This window comes from Metopolophium dirhodum, chromosome 5, assembly GCF_019925205.1.
Source record: "Metopolophium dirhodum isolate CAU chromosome 5, ASM1992520v1, whole genome shotgun sequence".
Lineage (NCBI taxonomy): Eukaryota > Metazoa > Arthropoda > Insecta > Hemiptera > Aphididae > Metopolophium > Metopolophium dirhodum.
Window position 1 is genome coordinate 32011223 of NC_083564.1, and position 20951 is coordinate 32032173.

The 20951-nt window shown below is 31.8% G+C and overlaps 1 protein-coding gene across 8 annotated transcripts in view; it reads right to left on the reverse strand.

The window, feature by feature from the left end:
- Positions 1–20951, reverse strand: part of LOC132944546 (oxidation resistance protein 1) — a 187332-nt gene that overhangs the window by 40908 nt on the left and 125473 nt on the right. For 6 of the 8 annotated variants that reach the window (XM_061013964.1, XM_061013966.1, XM_061013965.1 and 3 more), the window contains 2 exons: positions 13287–13343; positions 13049–13155 (listed from right to left, as the gene is read on the reverse strand). In XM_061013964.1, the coding sequence (XP_060869947.1) occupies positions 13049–13155; positions 13287–13343 (164 nt within the window). Of the gene's footprint in view, positions 1–9063; positions 9279–13048; positions 13156–13286; positions 13344–20951 lie in introns of those variants that run through there. The other 2 variants (XM_061013969.1, XM_061013973.1) reach the window with 2 other exon arrangements.

Sequence of the window (20951 nt, forward strand, 5' to 3'; positions counted from 1 at the left end):
TAATTCCGTAATAATCCATTTATTGGTTGTATAAATAATTGAATAAAGGGTGTAATTTCCACTTTTGTTGTGACGGGGAGAAATGGTCACGTGGTGCATTGCCACTGCATTACCTATAATAGCTTGTGCTTATATCTAGTAGATCAAGTCACAATTATAGTTATAGAATTTTATGGAAAGTTCAAGCATCAATTCAAAAGTATTACGAATTAAAAAAAAATAATTTAAACGTATAATAATATTTGTAATAAAAAAAGTTAAGATTTAAAACAAAATTAAAATTGTTCAAAGCCATACCGATATATTAAACGTCATTGAACAGTCTAAACATTTGATTAAATTATTTTATATTATGGCTACCAGGCTACCTATACGTCATAATGTGGCTACGCACGTCTTTATTAAAACCAGTTTCGGATACTTGGATACTTACACTACAGTACTACACTTACAAGTATTGTTTATGTTATAGACCTATAATTGGTACTACCTACCAAAAAGTTCTTGCACTATAAAAACTAAACTGAAATATGTTCATAACATCGCTTAATTATGCATTTAAAACATACAACATTTTAAAAATATGAGCTTTTTGCATCACTGTGTAGGTACCTACTGAACTGTAGTATTTATACTATTTACCCTTAGCATGACAGTTAACAATAACAGATTTTGACGGATTTGAAATAAAACGAAAAAAAATCTATTTTTTTACCCGTGTGTATTGTCGGGACGTTAACTACAGTAGGTATGCTTCTTTTTTATACAAAAACACCACATTTTTATACTATTTATTTTTTTGCAGAAATTAATTTCAACAAAATATACATTTTTAACATGCATGAAATAAATCAATTTTATATACCATTGCTATTATATCCTTATACAATTAAAAAAAAAAATCCTAACTATATATTATTATGCTTTAAAATATTTATATTTATGTAAGCACCTTAAAGTATGTGAAAATATGCAAAATAAAATTTCATTTATGAACTCATTAGGATGCGTTTCAAATTTGTAGCGTTAATATATAGTAATTTTTAGGCCAACCTCTAAGTAAAAATATGCATAATTATATATGAATTTCCGAGCCATTTTAGTAGGTATCTGGTATACATATAATAATGCATAAGCAATATATATATACATTTAATAATACATATGCAATATAATAATATATACATGTCATACATGCATAAGGTGGGTATTTGGGTACTAGGTTAAAAGTTAAAGCTAAGTTAAAATTATGTGATATATACTCTTAGTAACAACTTACAGTAGGCCTGTAAGAGTATCTCAAAATATCGAATGCAATTATATAGAAATTACATAAAGTGGATGTACCCACACTGCGGTTTGTCTATTTAGGTAATTTTTTTCCCCGAGGTATCGAAGACCTGAGGAGAAACTGCTGTTGGCATTGCTACTTCCCCGGCCACAATCGTTTATTGTTGTAACTAACATAATATATAATGTACAACAAAATATATTTAGGTACCTAATATGATGTGTTTATCATCATGCTTATTATTTTATAGACAGTATAGCCAGTACAGGTATATTGGAACAACGTGAACATTAACTTATATTAACTTATATTATGCTTGGCAAAGCGAACGTCTATATGAAATTCGGAAAATAAAACTATAGAAGACTAAGACGTGAAACCAAGGATGTGACCATATTATACTATTATTATACATAGTGTATTTATATCGTTGCTGTCATTATACGTTTATATACCTACATTTCCATGTAGGTATCATATCGATGCATATATAGGTATAAAGGTTTCAAACGTAAACGGTTATTCGTACGATGACACGACGTATTATTATTATTATTATTATCCATATATATTATATACCAACAATAAACAATAATATAATTACGGTAGTTGTCTATTATACCGTGGTAACTATTACGTACCCAAGCATTTACAAAAGTAAAAGTTGTGATGTACAATAAAAATATACAATATACATTCAGTATTGATCGCCGATAAGCACTGCAATACAGACTAGCTGAAACTCGAAATACAAATATTTCATATTTCATAAAATGTCATTTCACAGATGAAAATATCGCTAATCAGAATGTAACTATGAAACATTATGTTAAAATTAACGGCAGCCAAAAAATTATGCTATTGTACCAAAAAAATGTATAGATCGTGTAGGTGTAGTACAAACAATTTTTAATATTATTTAGTATGGACTTAATGTAATATTGTATTTGTTTTGTGATACTCTGTAGGTGTATTGCGAGTGCCATTAAATTACAGACTGACGCGCACAACTCACTGTAGGTACCTATAATTTACTTATGTTTATTATAAATTATAATTTTATCTTAATCGGCGGTGCGATAATATACTGTATAATATTATATGAGTTATAATAATTATATACATAGACGAATTATAGGTCTATAGGATGGTATAATATGACACCTATATACCTATTTTCAGAAATGGGTTTTCAACATTTTTCCTGAGAGGTCGTAATAATCTAACATATTACGTTTGCGTACACAAAAAAAGACAGTATATTTATACATTTATAAGAATATTAAAAATTATTGTTCAACCCATTATTTTGACGTTTGTGGAGGGGTAGGTGAGTACCTAACCTGCTAAGCAGTACCCTTGCCCATCGTAAATCCACCGCTTGTACCTATCATTATTTGTCTTATAAATATATATTGACATCGAATTTACTCTACTCGTTAAATAGGTACTGTATACTGCGTATATACATGTAAGTAGATTGTAAATATATATTAGTGTAGTAGCGACTGCGTGACATTATTAAATTCGTCATTATAATAATATAATATTATATAGGTCAGTGGATATTATTTATACGCATTTGATTTAAATCGAATGTATTGATTTAGAAAGGTTTTTTTAGTGCTATTTTTTGTTTTTGATCGCAACGTATTCGGTTCGGTAAGTAAAATGTGCGTAGGTACCGCAAACGAGATACAAAATATATGCAAACCAGTTGAGCGGGTGTAGCAAGGGATATACTATATATATGTCTGTCCGTGTCGAAGCACCGACGGCTACATAAGGTCTAAATAGGTCCTAATATTTGGAAATTATTATATTATCGTCGTCGTCGTCGTCTATAAATAACGGTTTTGTTTTTTAATTAATTTTTCAGCGTATATACCTGTCACGCGGTAGCAGGTAATCGAACGAGTTACGTCGTCGCGATAACCCGCCATTGTAGATCGTTATCCGCTGATCGGTGATCTCACCATGGTCGTTATGTCGGGTGTTGACACCGAATACCAATGATATTACTTATATTATATTATGTGCTATAACGATTTATCGCATATCATCAGCACGTCATAAAATCTTGGCTTACAGAGGAATGAGCCGGAATGTTTAGTAGTAGACGATCTATGTAAAGAATAAAAGTTTTAAAAGCTCCGATTAGCTTCTTCTTTTTTTTTTTTTTTAAATTTTACACTGAAATTTGACTTTACGTAATAGAAGAGGTTATCAGCTATAATATACATATTACACTATTGGCTTACCCGCGAGTATTATTTTGAATTTAATTATAATATGCAATCATGTCAAGTGAAATGGATGTCATTAATCGTGTAGTTTTAAAGATAATATTTTGAATAATTTTATATAGAATTAAAAAAACAACTTTGAAAACATTAATTTCACTCGTGATACAATATTATTATATAACATAATTCTATAAGATACTGCAATAGTACATACACTGATGAGTTTTTCTTGCCAATTTTTTATTTTAAGGCAATTGCTTTGACGGTCTCATTATGTTTAGTTGCTCTGCATATTATTTAATAATATTATAAATTATGGAGAATAGAGTTTAAAAATTTAATTTTGGCCATGGCATTTTTTGCTTTATCTCGAAATCAGGAAGTTTGGTAGAAAAAAATATGCGAAAATCTGTGGCTTTGTTCCTTGTTTTTGTTATTCGGACTGATATTGGGTTTAAAGGTTTAAAATCAAAAATACATCGAAACCCGCGTCTATAGTAGTGTATACGTATCTAATAAATGAAATGTCTAGATTTGGGAAGGTTTAATATCGAGGGATCACTAATTTCATATAAGAACAACCTGTTTATTGCCCGGCTTCGTAAAATCGAACGGAATTGTCTTTTTTACCAACTATTTACGATTTTCTTTTCGAAAACGACTCAACGAAGAACATTTTTACGATACATTCAAAATCCCCTAAAGTGTGTGTGTGTGTTTTATATAGAACTCTAAATCCAAAGAAGTTGATCGAAATACAAGGACCACATAATCCGGAAATAAATGTAATAATGGAATCAAAGTTAATGCATTTAAAAACTGTATGAATGGAGTTATACGCGGGGTTTAGTATTTTATAATTTTCATATGTAGGTCGTAATATGTTTGTTGGAATCCGAAATAAAAACAGATTTTTTTTCGTTTATAATATAAATATGTACTATATTATTAGTACAGCTGCTCGGCTCGGTTGATAAAACAAAACTGTAAACGTGAAGGGGCCTTGCGCTTTTTAGTCAAAAGCTATCCATTCTAATTCCAACAATTACTACAGCATACGCCTAAACGCCTATTCCGATAACTATCCATAACGTTTTTGACCGAGCCGCGTTTTTTATTTTCATCCTCTTGATTGAAAAAAAATGGGGTTTGAAAATGTCACATGCTAAAATATTTAATCAACTAAAAATGAGCTTCGGTCATTCCCTTGCAAATATTACGGAGGATTCGAATATTATTTCTTAATGAAAATCGGGATAAGCGTCGCATCTGAATATTATTAGAATTGTTAGAAAAATAAATCTCGTTGTCGCTGAGTAAATGTGCATATTGTGCACGCGAGTGAGTAAAATTGTCACACGTACGTTTATTGTTATAGTACCAGTTACCTGTATCCTCCCACCACCTTAAACTAATGATTAATGATTATTTACGATTTAATACGGCTAACACAACGACATGGCCATCGACTGAATGCATAAGAAGTTGCCTATAACGTTTTCCTTAGAATCAAGTAGTCTAAATTTCTTAAAAGAGTAAGAATTATATAAACCGTCCATAGTCTTGAGTATCGATAAATTAAAAAAAAAACGCGTTGTCCTTCGTTAGCGAGAATCTTAGAAAACAATTTTCAAAAATATATTTCAGACATGAAATGTATTTTTAATTAGAAAGAAGTTTCAAACTTAAAGTCTTCCTTTTCTTACTAATAAGATTAAAGTACTTTACAAAGGATTCAACGAGGTCGTTTTTGAATATTAATTACTGAAAAAAAAATTTACAAGAAAAATCAATAAAATATTACTACAGCCATATTATTATAAACCTGTAATATCGGAAGACGTGATTGTTTTTTTTTCAAAACAAACAGCACGAATTTTCTCGTCGAAACTGTCCCATCAAATATAAACTGCTCTCCTAAAAGTTATATTTAAAATTTTGCATATATTACGTTCTCTGTCAATCTCACCGAATATTAATTATTTGTAAACGCCAAGTGTATATATATATTTATAAGAATACAGAAATACACAATAAACAATCAGTAATGCATTGGATAATTTTACAACAGAAAACAATTGATTTACCGTGAAATTAATTAATGACGCTTAATAATAAGTCTTTTTTGTTCACAAAAAACGCCAATTATTCGTCTATTAATGTACGTTTACAGAAATTCAACTCGGCAAGGACAAATAATTTATATGAATATTTTAAATACCTAATGTGTACGTAGAAAATTAAGCGCCGTTTTACCTAATGGCACAATATGGTTATACGAAATAGAATGTTTTCGCAATACAAACTATTGTCATGGACGAGTAAAAAACGTGTTTGTGTCTGTATTGAGTGTATTTAATCGATATTCAATTTTTCGTTTCGTGTTTTTTTGAAATGTTTTTTGGGTCAGATTTTCAAACTACCATCACTAGGTATATTATTTTATTCACGATTTTGGAATTACGATGTGGTTGGGTTCGAACTTTTGAAGTATATAAAAAAAAAGCTTGTAAATAATGAATTCATTTGACTATCGATTTTGTAAATTTGTATATTATTATATGCAGTGAACTATTGAACGCCGTCGCGTCGTGTCGGCCGTCAATTTAGACTCACGTTGCGCGCGTATACATCCAAACCTAATAACGCCTGCACCCAGGCGGCTTCAAAGCAAAAAAGGTCGAAACCGCATTAAACAAAATATATTAATGAACTTATAATTTAAGATTTTTATTCTTCTTCTATATGGTTAAAAAGGCCTCCCAGGACCATCCCATTTTATATCCATTCTCCCATCATTCCCTACCCATTGCTCTTTCTTTTCAATTCGTGTCTTCACCTATAGTGATTCCACATCCTTTTTGGCTAAGTCTTCCCATCTTGTTTTGGGTCTTCCACACGGTCTTTTCCCCACACGCGGATTTCGTTCCATCACTGCTTTTATTAATTCGTTTTGTATCATCCATGGCATGAACTGCCTACTGGAGTCTTTGCTTTTTTATTATGTTAGTTATGGTTGTACTTTGGAACAACTCTAGTCGAGCTCTGAATTTTTCTCCTTTTCCACTCTCCGTTGATACTATCCTTAACTGGCCCTAACATTTCCCTCAATATTTTCCTTTCCATTATTAAAGATTAAACGTAAATATAATTGGTGTGTAACGTAAAAATTAATTACAAAAAACGTTATTAAAAACGTATGCGCTCTTTTTTACGCTGCATTCTTGTATTTATATGGAATTCCAATAAACATTTTATTTTTATTTATTTTGTTTTAACCGTATGGATATAAACAATTCAAATCTGGTTAACATATTATGTTAACAATAGTTTATATTTTTGGAAATATTTGTAATACTTTTTATAAATATACATTTTTATTTTATTTTTATAATTCAACTACTTTTCATGTTCAATGTAATTGAATGTGTTTAAAATGTTGATATTTTTTTAATTTAAACGAAAAATTAAAATTACGTTTAAAAATATAATACTTAATGTTAAATATAAAATAGTGTGTAACTGAAAACGTAAAAATAATATTAATTTTTTGAATTTTAGCTCTGCTTGTACTTGTTTTTTTATTTAGATATTTTCTGTAACGTGGGTATGTCAGCAAATAATATAATAACAATAGCTGCAGTGGCAGAATATGTCTCATTATCAATGTGTGTACCTATGTTCGAGATATCATGTGATATAGGTACTTTGAAATTCCATCAAGTTACAAAATGTTCAACACAGAGTGAATTATTTTATTCTATTGAGTCTGATAAATAAATATATTACTCAAAGTTATGAACAATAATAAAAGTAATATTTGTTTTAAATTTAAAAAAAATTATGTTGTCTCTATTTTGTACCTATATGGTGATGGCGGAAGTAACATACTCTATAGTCTATATATATATTATAACAGCATCATCACACAATGTAATAAATCCATATTTTATCTCTCGTCTTTTAGTAGTACACTACTGCAAAATATGTTCCTCGTGTCTGCGGGAAATTCGAATTATAGGTATAGGTACTTACTATAAATAGACCGACTTAACACTACTTACGTTGTACGATTTGTCAAAAACTTTAATCAACATCAGGATTGATTAATACCTACTGTCAAATTATTTTATTGTACCTGCAGATTGGAATTTATTTCCGTATGATTAAAGACGATTACATTAAGCTAGGTATGATAAAACGCAGAGGATATGCAAGGTGTATAGGTAAGTGTATTTTTAGTATTTTGTATCGATATACACTCCAATAACTGTTTAGACATAGCCTCCGCTGAAGCTTATGAATATCATTGCCGATGCAGCCCTATAATTAGAGCGAGAGATATCCGGGGGTCGCGCTGCGCATCTCCGTCGTCGTCGTGAGCTCGTCCCGGGTAAAATATTGCCGGCCGTGTGCATGTGGCGCGCGAAACGATATATAATAGACGCATTATATAATAATAATAATAATTATATTTTACAATACGTTGTGCGAGTGAAAATTATGGGAGGGGGTGGGGGGCGGTGACGAGCCGAAACGATCTATACACAATTAAATATCTACGTACCTATATATGTATTAATAATCGTATATACCTGCAACTGCAATATTCGTATGATGATGATGTACGCGAGACGCGCGAGGTATATCGATCATCCCCGAGCTCGTGTGTGGCAATAATAATAATAACACGCGGCGGTGGAGGCGACGGCGTGGAGACGGTATAATATTTTTTATATAATATAATAATTATGATATTATTATATCTACCTTTAGTCGAGAAACGGCAAATAATAATGCTGTTGCGGTGTGACCCACGCGCGTACATATTATATTATAATATATTGTATAAAATATTATACTCTACGATACACAATATATATGACATTTTGTTTATAACCTTGAGCTATATAATATAATATTATACACTGCACGGGCGTTCGGTTATCGTTGAAAATCAATATTGGCGTACCTATATAACTCGCTACGTATATATTTTATGTATATACGTTCGCACAACGAAAAAACGCTCGCAAAAGGACGCTGACCGATAACTATGTATATGTACAATAATATCATATCTGTGATAATATGTATATACGCGCGATAAGCACCGTGTTTGATATCTATGTACACGCAGAATGAAACGATAAAGCTGGTGGAGAAAGAGGGATGGAAAATCGCAAAACCAAACAGCTGCTTCTGCGACAAACGACCGTGCGCGGTACCATATGGAGGAAGTCTTCGAGATGACATTCGAACGGAGCACAGATCGAAAAGCTCGACAGCAATACTACGAGCAATACCTACACATGAAAGTATATGCTGCACAGAAAGAGCGGCTTCGAGACGAGTGCACTCGTTCCGCGCGAAGTTCGAAAGACGTCGAAACGGCGATTTTTACTCATATATTATAGTTTTTTTAATAACGATAATAATAATAATAATAATAATAATAATGTAAAACTGCGACGGTATAATCATGACACAGGCATGAGACATCACACGACCACCACACTCACGTACCTTTGGTTCACCATCATCTCGAGTTCAGCCGCGTTTCAGTCGGTGTCGCGGGATCGATACGCGGTCCCGGCGGCGGTGCGTTTGATATCGGACCGTTTTGGACGATAACAGTTAGAAAAGAAAAATTAACGCGTACGGACGTCGAACCGGAAAGTGTGGAAAACGATTATCGTTCCGGGGAGCGGACCAGTATTTTATAAACATTGAGCATACACGTAGGGGATAGCTGATCGATCGGTCCACCCTGTCCGAAATTAGCCCACAGCTGATAGTCCCGCCGCCGCCGCCGGGTCGACGGCACACGAACTTGCACGGCCCCGTCCGGGCGACGAAAGCAAAAAGAGAGAGAGAGAAAAACACAAACGCACTACGCGCGCAGTATAACAACCGATGGAAGATAAAAAAAAAATTTTATTTTTTTTAAAAGATAAAAGCCGCAGAACGTTTTGAATCGTACGCGGAACGATACTATATTATAGTTTTCATTTTAAAACATGGACCTATATAATTATAATTTTGCGTATACCTATACGTTTTTGGAACAAACCTTGCCTGACCTAAAAAAATAGGTATTTACAGTAATACGGTATAATTGTAAATAAAGAATAAGACTACTCATATATTTACCTACCTACCTACCAAACGTACCTGCTGCAGAAGGCAGATTATGTTGGTACGTAAACATGACGATTAATTCAATATGTCAAATCTAATATTTACATGGTGTAAAATATGAATTGTAAGCTTATAGAAACTTCATTATTACTACATTTCCCGACCGTTGCATTAAATATATACAATGTACTACTACTACAACGCATATTTAATTAACCTACGTTATTATATTATATTAACTATACAACTATATAAAATTGTAAAATATTTTCCAAGCAGAATAATTACCTACATATTATGTAGTCGTTCGACGGGTAAAACTTATAAAAAAATATCGATGACAAAAAAATGTAATATGAAAGTAAAATAGTAATTATATATTTTTGAATTATGACCTGCTTAATTCTAAATTGTCTACTTTTGCACGTCTCTAGCATTAAATATTAATTATATTCAATCGAGTATTCGAGTTACGATAAAACGCAGTGAAATCGCGACTAAACAGAAAATACTGGGAGAATTAAAAATTATACTTGCATCTGTTCATACAACCGACTATAAGTTCAAGTGAATAATTTTACTAAAAGCTCTTGCGCATATCCTATATAAAATATAATCATGTTTAAACAAATAAAAATTTGAATACTTTAGTTAATTTATATCGTTATTAATTTTAAAACTGTATTGAATTATTATAAACATAAACAAACTAAACGGATAAAATACACAGAAACTGATGTTGTTTTATCACTTCACTTCCCCAGGCGCAACACAGTGTTGTCTTTAATTATTATAAATTCGTAAACTCGCATGGCCGCATCCCATTCTAAAATCAAATCTGCAGATTTTAGTTCAATTTACTAAATATTATACAATATTGTGGATTATAAAAAAAAACAAAATAAAGCACTTCATCATAAAACCATAAATTAATAAATTACAAGTAAATATTTCAAAACGTATTGAATAATGAACATATATGTATAGTCATGACTCGTGAATCATGATGATAAATGTTGTATGAAGTAATACTAAGACATACTATAAGATTCGAAATAATTTTGTAAGATTACAAACAGACTGAAATGTGATCATATAAATAAATATAGTATACAAAAAATGTTTTCTTCGAAATCAAACTCGAGTGACTTGCGAAATCATTCGTTAAGATGGTAGTTTTTTGATATATTATATTAAGCAAAACTAATGTGGTAAATGATCCAAAAATGGTCTGACTATAGAATACCAGCTGGTTCGAGTTGACTATTTATAGATTATAGAACAACTATATACAATTTTGGAGCACACATTATGTGCCTGATGAATGGTATGAAATTATATACAGGGGGATTCATTTTAAAAATAAGATTAAGACACTGGTCATTTCAAAATCTATTATTATTACTTTTAAATATTTTTTAATTTATTTTTTTAACAGTTAGTTTATGGGTACATTGCAATATACTATAATATTTATCTATGATTTTTTAATTTCAAGCAGGACATAATTTTTTTCTAAACATTTGGTCGTAAGAGAAAAGAAACTGCAGGATGGGTTTATTATATATAGACTTCCATACAGTAAAATAACAGGATGCCCGTCAAATATAATAAGTCGTTATAGGTATGTTCGTGTTTTCATTTAACTATTAAAGAAATACATGTATGTACCGGTAATCGTGAATGTTGTCATGATTTGTTAGACTTTTATAAGGAAATGAAGTGGAATTGTTTTCTATTAAAATGTACAATCGATTGCTAGAAATTATTGATGGTTAAAAGATTGGAAAATTCAAACATTTAGAATATTAAAAATAATATAATATGCTTTGATCAAATTTAAATTTAAGTACCTATTTAATCGACAGTAATTATGTTATCTGTATGAGCAATCAACTGTCACGAATTAAAGAAACCGCGCATGAATCACATGCACATTAAAATAAATAGTCAATTCAGAATAAATATTCGTTGACCATTTACATGCATCATACACGAGCAATTATATTAACAGTTTTTTAATCTCTACGTTTTATTATCTGTTGTGTTTAAATAATTTTAAATACTGTTTTAAAAATACTGTCGTCATCATAATATTATTACAAGCCAATAGTAGCCACTGCTCAAACGTGTGAAATATTTATTATTTACACCTACACACATTTAAAATGATATAGTAAATACGTATTTCCTTTACGTGCAGAAAGTGAAAACTGAGTTGTACTTTTTATATTTTTATTTCCTCGGATTCCCTATAACATAATATAATATTATTATATACATTGCACGTGTGGAGACTTGAGTTGATATTATATCGTTCGATTTAAACAAATAAACATTGTTATCTCCGATTTTTTTATTTAATTACTATTATATAATAGAATATCATATAATTACGAAAACGCCAACCTGCGTCGCATATTATTATGTTAATATAACGAAAACAAGAATCTCGTTTCTGAGTATATAATAATTAAAACAAAATTGTCACTGTTTACAACTTTTCTGTAATGAAACAACATCATAAATGCTTAGGGTATGTTTTTGATCATTAAGTTAAGCTACGAACTATTAAAATGTTGTGTATACCCTTAGCAAAACGTTTATTCCGCGCAAAGTACATTTTTCACTACGTTTTCTCCATATTGTACGCACCGTTGTTATTTTTAATGTTTTCTAAAACCTTATGGCGAGCGTTATAGTGATGCGTGAATATATATTTGTACATTATATTAATGTTCGGGGGAATTAAAAAATATAAAAATAAAATAAGAGCATACGATTATTATTTACTGTGAAATTCGTCATTTGCCCCGTTCGTATAGATCTCGCGATTTTTTCCAATTAAGTTTACTACGTCGGCATCCGGCCGGTGTTTTATACCTAAACCTGGAGAACCGATAACGTTTTACACTTTCTATAGGTACCTACCTACGATATATAATAATATTATAGTATATATACGCATGAAAGCTAAAAACCGGCAGACCATAAATCACTAAGGATATTTAATTAACTAAAGGGTTTTTGGGTTCGACAGGTCTTGGACATGGGAGGGTCAATTAGCGTTTAGCTGACCCCGACCAACGCGCGCAATTAGGTAAACGAGGCGAAAATTCAAAATCCATAAACGCCATCAGTGACGCACATTATATTATATTATTATATTGTAAATATTTTGTATCATTTTTCACGATGCACTGCAGAAATGCATTGTGCCAGTTAAATCGTTTACATATAAACCTAACCTATAGGTAAAATATAGCAAATTATTATAATGATTTGGTTGGTTTAACTACCTATACCTAAATGGATATTATTCTATACAGTACTCAAAATGGGAGTTAGAAAAACGTTATTGAAAACTCACCTCTGTTGAGTTTGTCGACACTCTCAAATCTGCCCTCGACTTTACTCCGCAAGGAATCCAAGTCGAATGGCGACGAAAGACCATGGTCGACGCTGCGACTCTTTCCCCTGAAAATCGAAAATACCATATTTGATTATGAATATATGATAAGACAGTAAAAATTGTCATTACTGCGGTTAGCGGTGTTGCCGTATCGGGCCAATAAGAAAAATTAATCAATAATAATATTAGTAAGTACCTTTTATATGGAATGCGTTCATCGCTCGAAGCACCAAAATCTGAATTTCTTCGAGAACTGTAATAGAAAAAAAAATGCAAAATGCAAAATGACTAACTACAAAATAATAAAATAAAAACTAAGTAGGTAGGTACATACAACATACGTGCATTGAATATACAATAAATTATAAACTAAATAACTAAACACATAACTATCAAAATAAGCCAAGCGACTGTCGAGCTACTAAAAGTGTAAGTTACACTTGCGACTTGTACACGTTTACAAAATACACAAATTAAGTACACACTTAGAATATGATTATGTTTTGACCAAATGTTAACCTAACATGTGTTGCCTCTTACAGCAGATAGCAGAAGTGTAATCCAATCGTTTACTTGCACACATGGTGGGTAGGTATATATACGTGTCGGGCCAATAATATATATTTTATAATCAAAGAAATTAGTTTGCTATGGTGGTTGAAACGTTTGGTAGGTTGGTTAGGTTCTTATATTGCATTGCTTGCTCGAGAAATTTCGACACCTATATGTGGACCATCACGCGCGATGTATTTTCACAGAATTACTTTTTTACGCGTTTTGATATCGAAAAGCGTTAGAAGAAAACCAGAAAATACTCAAATTATATATTGGGCATTAGCAGAGATACACAGAAAAGCGACATGGACACGTCTATACGAATTCATCAAAACGTAATTCGAGATGGTTCGGTAGTGGCGCCTACGTTTGTTGGCGATTATATTTCTCGTTTATTTTTTGAACCTTATAAATTTGAACCTTTTTACAGTGGTATAATATAATTATAAGTATAATACTTTATATTGCGTTTTTCGAAACACTCTCAATGCGTATATTGTTGAAAATGACTACATATAGATGAAAGACTGATAATTAATGTAATCATTAGACACGAAAATTCACTATGGACGACGACACGGCGGCTAGCAGCGAGGTACCGGCGCGGGCAACGATCCGGCCCCGACGATGAAGACGGCGACGACGATTCGACAGAGGTGGAGACTTTGGCACGGGAAGAGTGCTAGAGATGTTTGCTATATAAGAGCACGGACGTCAGCGGTGCCGGACCAGCGGAAACTCGTCGGGTTTCAGGGTCGGGCGGCGCGCGACTCCACTGCGGCGGTGATTGCGGCTGAAGGACAGCACGCCAGGGCGAAAATTATCGAGAGTTGATGTCCGCCGATCAATTTTTACAGGTTTAACCAAGGCTATTAACGAGTTAAAAAGTTAATTTTATTTTAACTTTTTAACTAGTTACTTTTGGCTTTTCATTAACTTAACTGTTAACTTACTAAATTTCTTTCCTAATTAACGTGAAATTAACGAGTTAATTTTTCATTTTAAGAAGTAAGTTAAATTAATTTATTTTGTTTTTAATTTAACTATATTTCACTATTTCAGTATATTTCTTTATCATGTCAAAAAATATGTATCGTATATTGTTTAAAGTTAAAAATTAAAATCATTCGAATCCAACTTATAAGGAAATACTGTATGAAGTATAAACACTATATCCTATAATTTAGTTTTGGGTTGGAAAAAATTAAGTACGCTAGCGTTCTATAAACAAATTAACTTTTCTTTTACTTAATAAAAAGTTAACAAAAAGTGTGTATTAACTTTTAACTTACCTGAGTTAACCTATAGTTAAATTAACTTTAAACTTTTTGTTATTGGTGCATATTAACTTAACTTAACTGAGTTAAAAAAAATCATTAACTTGCCCAGCCTCGGGTTTAACGGCTGAAAATCGTTAAAACATTAATTTTCAACAAAAGACTCGTCGGTATAGAGTATAATGTACATTGATTATAGAGACCTCCAGTATAAACGCTACACGAATAAAACAGGTGTATTTATATTATGTTCCAAGAAATATTTAAACCTTCAAACACTAAACGCGACGGAAACTGTTACATAATTAATAAATCATAAAATAACGCGTAACACCGGCGAACACGACAAGGATAGCTATAATATAAACTGTACATTGTACAATGATGGCAAATAATAATATGTATTGTGCAGAACGTGCGTACGTCAATATAATCGAATTGTCGAATAGTTAATACAAAACAATATTTAAAACAAATTCAAAATTGTATTTTAGTATTTTACATATAGCTGCAGCATATCAAAAAATAATACTGTTTGAAAACATTTCCTGGGAGTCTTGAACGCTTAAACCCCCATATGGGAATTTTAAAATTTGACCTCCCGAATGCATCAACTACAGATTCATTTTACCATCGAACAAGATACTGTTGAAGAAAATCGAAGCAGTTTTATTGCCCAAAACGGTGGTGACAGACACAAAAATAAAAAGTACACATCATTGTAAAATCAATACGTCCATTGTTCCGCTCAGAAGCTAAAACGTAAATACAAAAATACGTGAAATAAATTGGACTAAATCTGCAGTTTTTAACTATTATTTCCTGCATCCTACACGATATTATATTGGTCTCGATAAATCGGTAAAAACCGAACATTAAAAACACATTAAACTGCAACTCGAGGCGCGGCGAGTAAGTACATATATACACATACACACACACACACACACACACAAATATATAATAATAATAATATTTTATTATATAGTACTATACGCCTAGCGCTGTGTACAATAAAAAAATTTAATAAATAAAGTAGGCAGCTAGATTTTATGACCGCACCGAGACTCATTAAGCAAAAACTGTACAACACACATATAAAGGTTATATAGGTACCTACCTAATACCGATAAATAAAATAATACAGTCGTGCAACGATATACATTATACGACGATAGGCGTATATACAGACGTAGGTAATAAACGTAGTGCGATCTTTTTCTCGTTTCGTTCGCTGGCTATAAATTATAAAAATAGTCTATTTTTCGTCCTTACCGCTCCTAACACGACAGACTTTCAAGAAGAAAAATACGATACGTATCGAGGACCTCGGGGTCGATATACGTTTCGCTATGGTATACATAATATCGCACGTCGTGTAACCTATCGATACACTCCGATGTCTTCCTCGAAAATCTCGATATACTATACTACTGTAATATACAGTTCTGAGTGTTGCGTCTATACATGTATTACATCGTATCAGAACGCAGTATCGAACATTATAATTGATCATAATATGATATTATGATATTATATTTGCGATATACCTAAACCTAGGTACAAAATAGGTGTAGGTATATTATACAGACGTAATAAACGTAGTGCGATTTTTTTCTCGTTTCGTTCGCTGGCTATAAATTATAAAAATAGTCTCTTTTTCGTCCTTACCGCTCTTACCGCGCAGTCTAGATCGCGAAACTCGACGGGCACAAAAACATAATATACAAGTGTAATACGACAGAGTTTCGAGAAAAAAAAATACGATACGTATCGATTCGTATCGATTCGTATCGAGGACGAGGGGTCGATATACGTTTCGCTATGGTGTACATATCGCACGTCGTGTAACTTATCGATACACTCCGATTTCTCGCTCGAAAATTTAAATATACTATACTGTGATATAGTTACGAGTGTTGTAACTACACATCGTCGCAGCATAGAACATTGATTGATCATAATATGATATTATATTTGCGATATACCTAAACCTAGGTACAAAAATATAACATAAGATACGCATTATGTTATGCTCAGGCATTAATATTGAGTCGAGCTATCCCGAGCAGGAAATCACGAAAAATAAATTGCAATTTAACAATAACTGTTTTCTTTTTTAGTTACACTAATAGGTACAATCAGTGTAAAACTTAGGTACTACCCAACCATCTACATTACGAAATAACAGTGAAAAGTTGCTTTACAGCTGTTGCAGTTATCACGCGATACTATAATATAATATATCGAGATATGTATACAGTATGATCCATTTAACACAAGACACTCGATATTTCAGAAAACGTTAATATTTTTGAAAATATTTCTCTTCAATAATTTCAAGTTATAACAAAGTTACGTTTGTGGAAGAAAATATAAATTTTACATTCTTTCATAACCAAGCCTGCACCACTACAATTCGATCATCTTAACTTTAAATACTTATAACTTATAAACTACTCGTCCAATATTTGAATTTTATACATCAAAGTAGGAACTCAAAAAAATGCTGTTTTGAAAAAAAATTAAGCGTAGGTTTTCGTTAAAAAAATTTAAAATGAAAAGGATAAAAAATAAAAATATTGTCGTTCAAGGGTTAAAATGATGTAAAAAAAAATATTTTCAAAAAATAATAGTTTTTTTAAATAACGAGTGGCTCACATAGTCACATTAAATGTATCTCCCATTATAAATTATATATATAATGACATATGTGTACTGCATTCAGGTAATAGCTACTATAGCTATTATAATATGCATCTATAATAATATTATGATGCATTTTATAACGAGAATTGGCGCAGTTTCACAAAGCATGTTCGTAATATTATTATAGGTAGGTACCTAGGTAGGTATATAACGCTGGATAAATGATTTTGAAATATTATGTTTTTTTAGAGAAACGTTTTGTTACGTTTTGCGTAAAAAAAACTCTTACATTTTTCCGCATACATTATTAGTAATTATAAATAATAACATCAACTGTTGACGTTATTTTATATAGCCGTCGTTTATGTAATACGCATAACAACAATATATTATAATCTACATATTATTGCTGTACTTAAAACGTATATACATTGTTTTCATCATACGCACTGCACACGCGGTCAGCGATGAATATTATTTTAATAATATTATAAGGTACCCGTGGTGTTGTCGACAGCAACGTCGCTTTCTCCGTCAAATGATAATGATGATCACACTATATTATTATTATATTTTTTTACCACTAAATTCACGGGCGCCTGTATCACGTGTAATTATTATTTCTGTCATTGTTGTTTCGGAAAACAAACCTCGACTACATTATATTATTATAATAATATATAGTATAGAAATCGACGAGTTCGACGCGACAACGTCGTCGGTGCTGTTATTGTTTCGCGCGAGCTTATAAATATGTACACAACACACACACACACACACACACACACACACACACACACACGCACGCAGTCGAGTAAATATAATATATTATGTATACACGCTGTATGTGCACGTTACGCACACATAACACATTATATATATCATAGGGTCCATCGTTGTGCAATTCGATAATGGAAGGATTTTCCCACCAGGGATGGTGCGCGCGTCGAGGGGATGGTTCTAGGTATATAACATGTATAGGGGTGTACGCTGGTGGTGCAAAAACATTTGTCAGAGAAAAATATGTGCACACCAAAACTGCAGCACGAGCGTTGGAATGAATTAAACACCGGGGCGCTATAATAGAATTTATCACCGATTAAATGGAAACGGATTTTCGAGGCAACGTTTTTCGGCAATTACGCCGCTTAGCCCTCAGCTTTTGAGATTAAAATTTCCCCGCCAGCTTGTACCTACATCTAATGTAATGATACATCTGCGTATTATCCCTATAGTATTGCAGGTGTGCATTGCGCAATAACAGTCCGAGTGAATACATACCATATAGAAATATCAAATATTAATAAATAGACTGCGCGTCCCTAGCTGCAGCTGTAGGTTGCCGAGAGCCAACAGTGTTACAGAAAGATATAGAAATATACCTGTGTGTACACGATAGAGCGGCACCTAAAGTTCATGCTATCTTTTTCTAAAGTTGTTGCGATATCTCTGTAGTCTATCGTTGAGCTCTTTTCTCTCTCTCTCTCTCTCGTTATGAATATTGGTACAAATGGTCTTAAGTTGTACGCGTGCTATATTTTTCTAACAATGTCGGCCCTCGGATATTCTTGATTTTATAATATATTTATTTGATATTCATTATTGAAAATTAAAAAAAATAAAATTACGAAATATTTAAAAAAAATTGTTTAATTTTTTCTCGTGACAGACAGAGGTTATAATTCCAAAATATTCCATAAAATGTGTTCGATAAATGACTATTTTTCACCGAGCTTTGGCGACTACGCATTATTAACTCTGCCAAATAGGACTCGATGAAATGTCGAGCAGTACCGCATCACGACGTCGTTTGTTCTCCAATTTTGATACATCCCACAACCTCTCTACTAGATATATAGGGTCCACAAAGTTGAAACCATAACAAGTACGACTTGACCACATGGTGCGATAACCGCTTCCTCTTGAATATTATTTTATGATTTTTAACACTCCAAAAATATTACTCTCGCGGCGGGGCGATAAAAGACCCATTTTTTTTCTCAGTAATTACAGAATTTACCCATTTATGCGGTAAAATATACCTGCGTCGAATAATAAATAAATGAACCGCGAGCGAAGACACATCTCTGCGCAGCTTTCGCGGCATTGCCCCAATTCAGCGGTATATCGATATATAATATACGATAGGCACATAGCGTGTACACATATATTATATGTATGTCCCGCGACAGGAAACAGACCGTGTCCAAAATGTCATAAAACTCCCTACTCCACGTAGTGAAACTATAAACCAGCGGGTTTCACGTTATCGAACACTTTCGAATATCGTCGTTATGAGCGATATATACGTACCTATCTATGTTATATTATGTCCTATAGAAAGAACAAAAGGCATCATCTGCATATGTACGCGAAAATCGTCGAGTGTAGGTGCCTATATAATATTATACATGAATTTAGGGCTCTGAATTTTTCTGGTGATTGTGAAACGTAGCTTTGTAATAACATAATTTGAATTATGTAACTATACGAATCCATTTATGAAACTTTTATTTTCCATTTTTTCCGTTTTTAGGTCATATTTTCCTTTTTTAGTTCATTTTCCGGTATTTTTAATCAAATTCTATCAATTGACATGTTTGAAAATTATATATACATATAGGTAGGTAACTCAATAATCAAAACAAAAGTAAAAATTTACGCCGGTGAATTTTTGTATGCGATCGTAGATGTATTTGTGAATAAAATGGTAAATGGACATTATTAAAAAAAAATAAGCATAAAATAAAATATAATTAATAATTAATAAAAATAATTGAAAATTCTGACATAAAAATGATAATTTTGTAAAAAACATTTGATTACTAATTCTTTTGTTATTTCTAAACACATATTTTTTAACCTTTGTTCATATTATTTTTTTTGTTAAGACTATACCAGTTTGGATATTTAACAATTTAACAATAAAATTGCTTTTCAATTTGATTCAAGTAGTTCAGTTGATCAAAAATATACATCTATAATTTATGAAAATATTTGAAAATATTAGACTATAGGCAAAATAATAATTTCATATTAAATAATAAAATATTATTATTAAATAGTAACATTTAAAAAAGAAATGGGGGGGGGGGGAAATGTCTGCGATTTGAGTAAAATATGAGTACCTATGATATTATGGGTATATAAGTACCGATATATTATAATATATTAATATATTATATCGGCGTTGATGCGCAATAATACAATATTATTCTGAGCACTCGAGTGGCGACATGGCCGAAAGTGAATTTTTTACGTCGAGAAGAAACATAAAAAGTCAAGAGAATATATAGTAATTAACTCGTATATTACCACTGTAGTCCTTAACCGTGTAATCTGATATAATTGTGCTATTATATACGAGGTCGAGTAGCGTA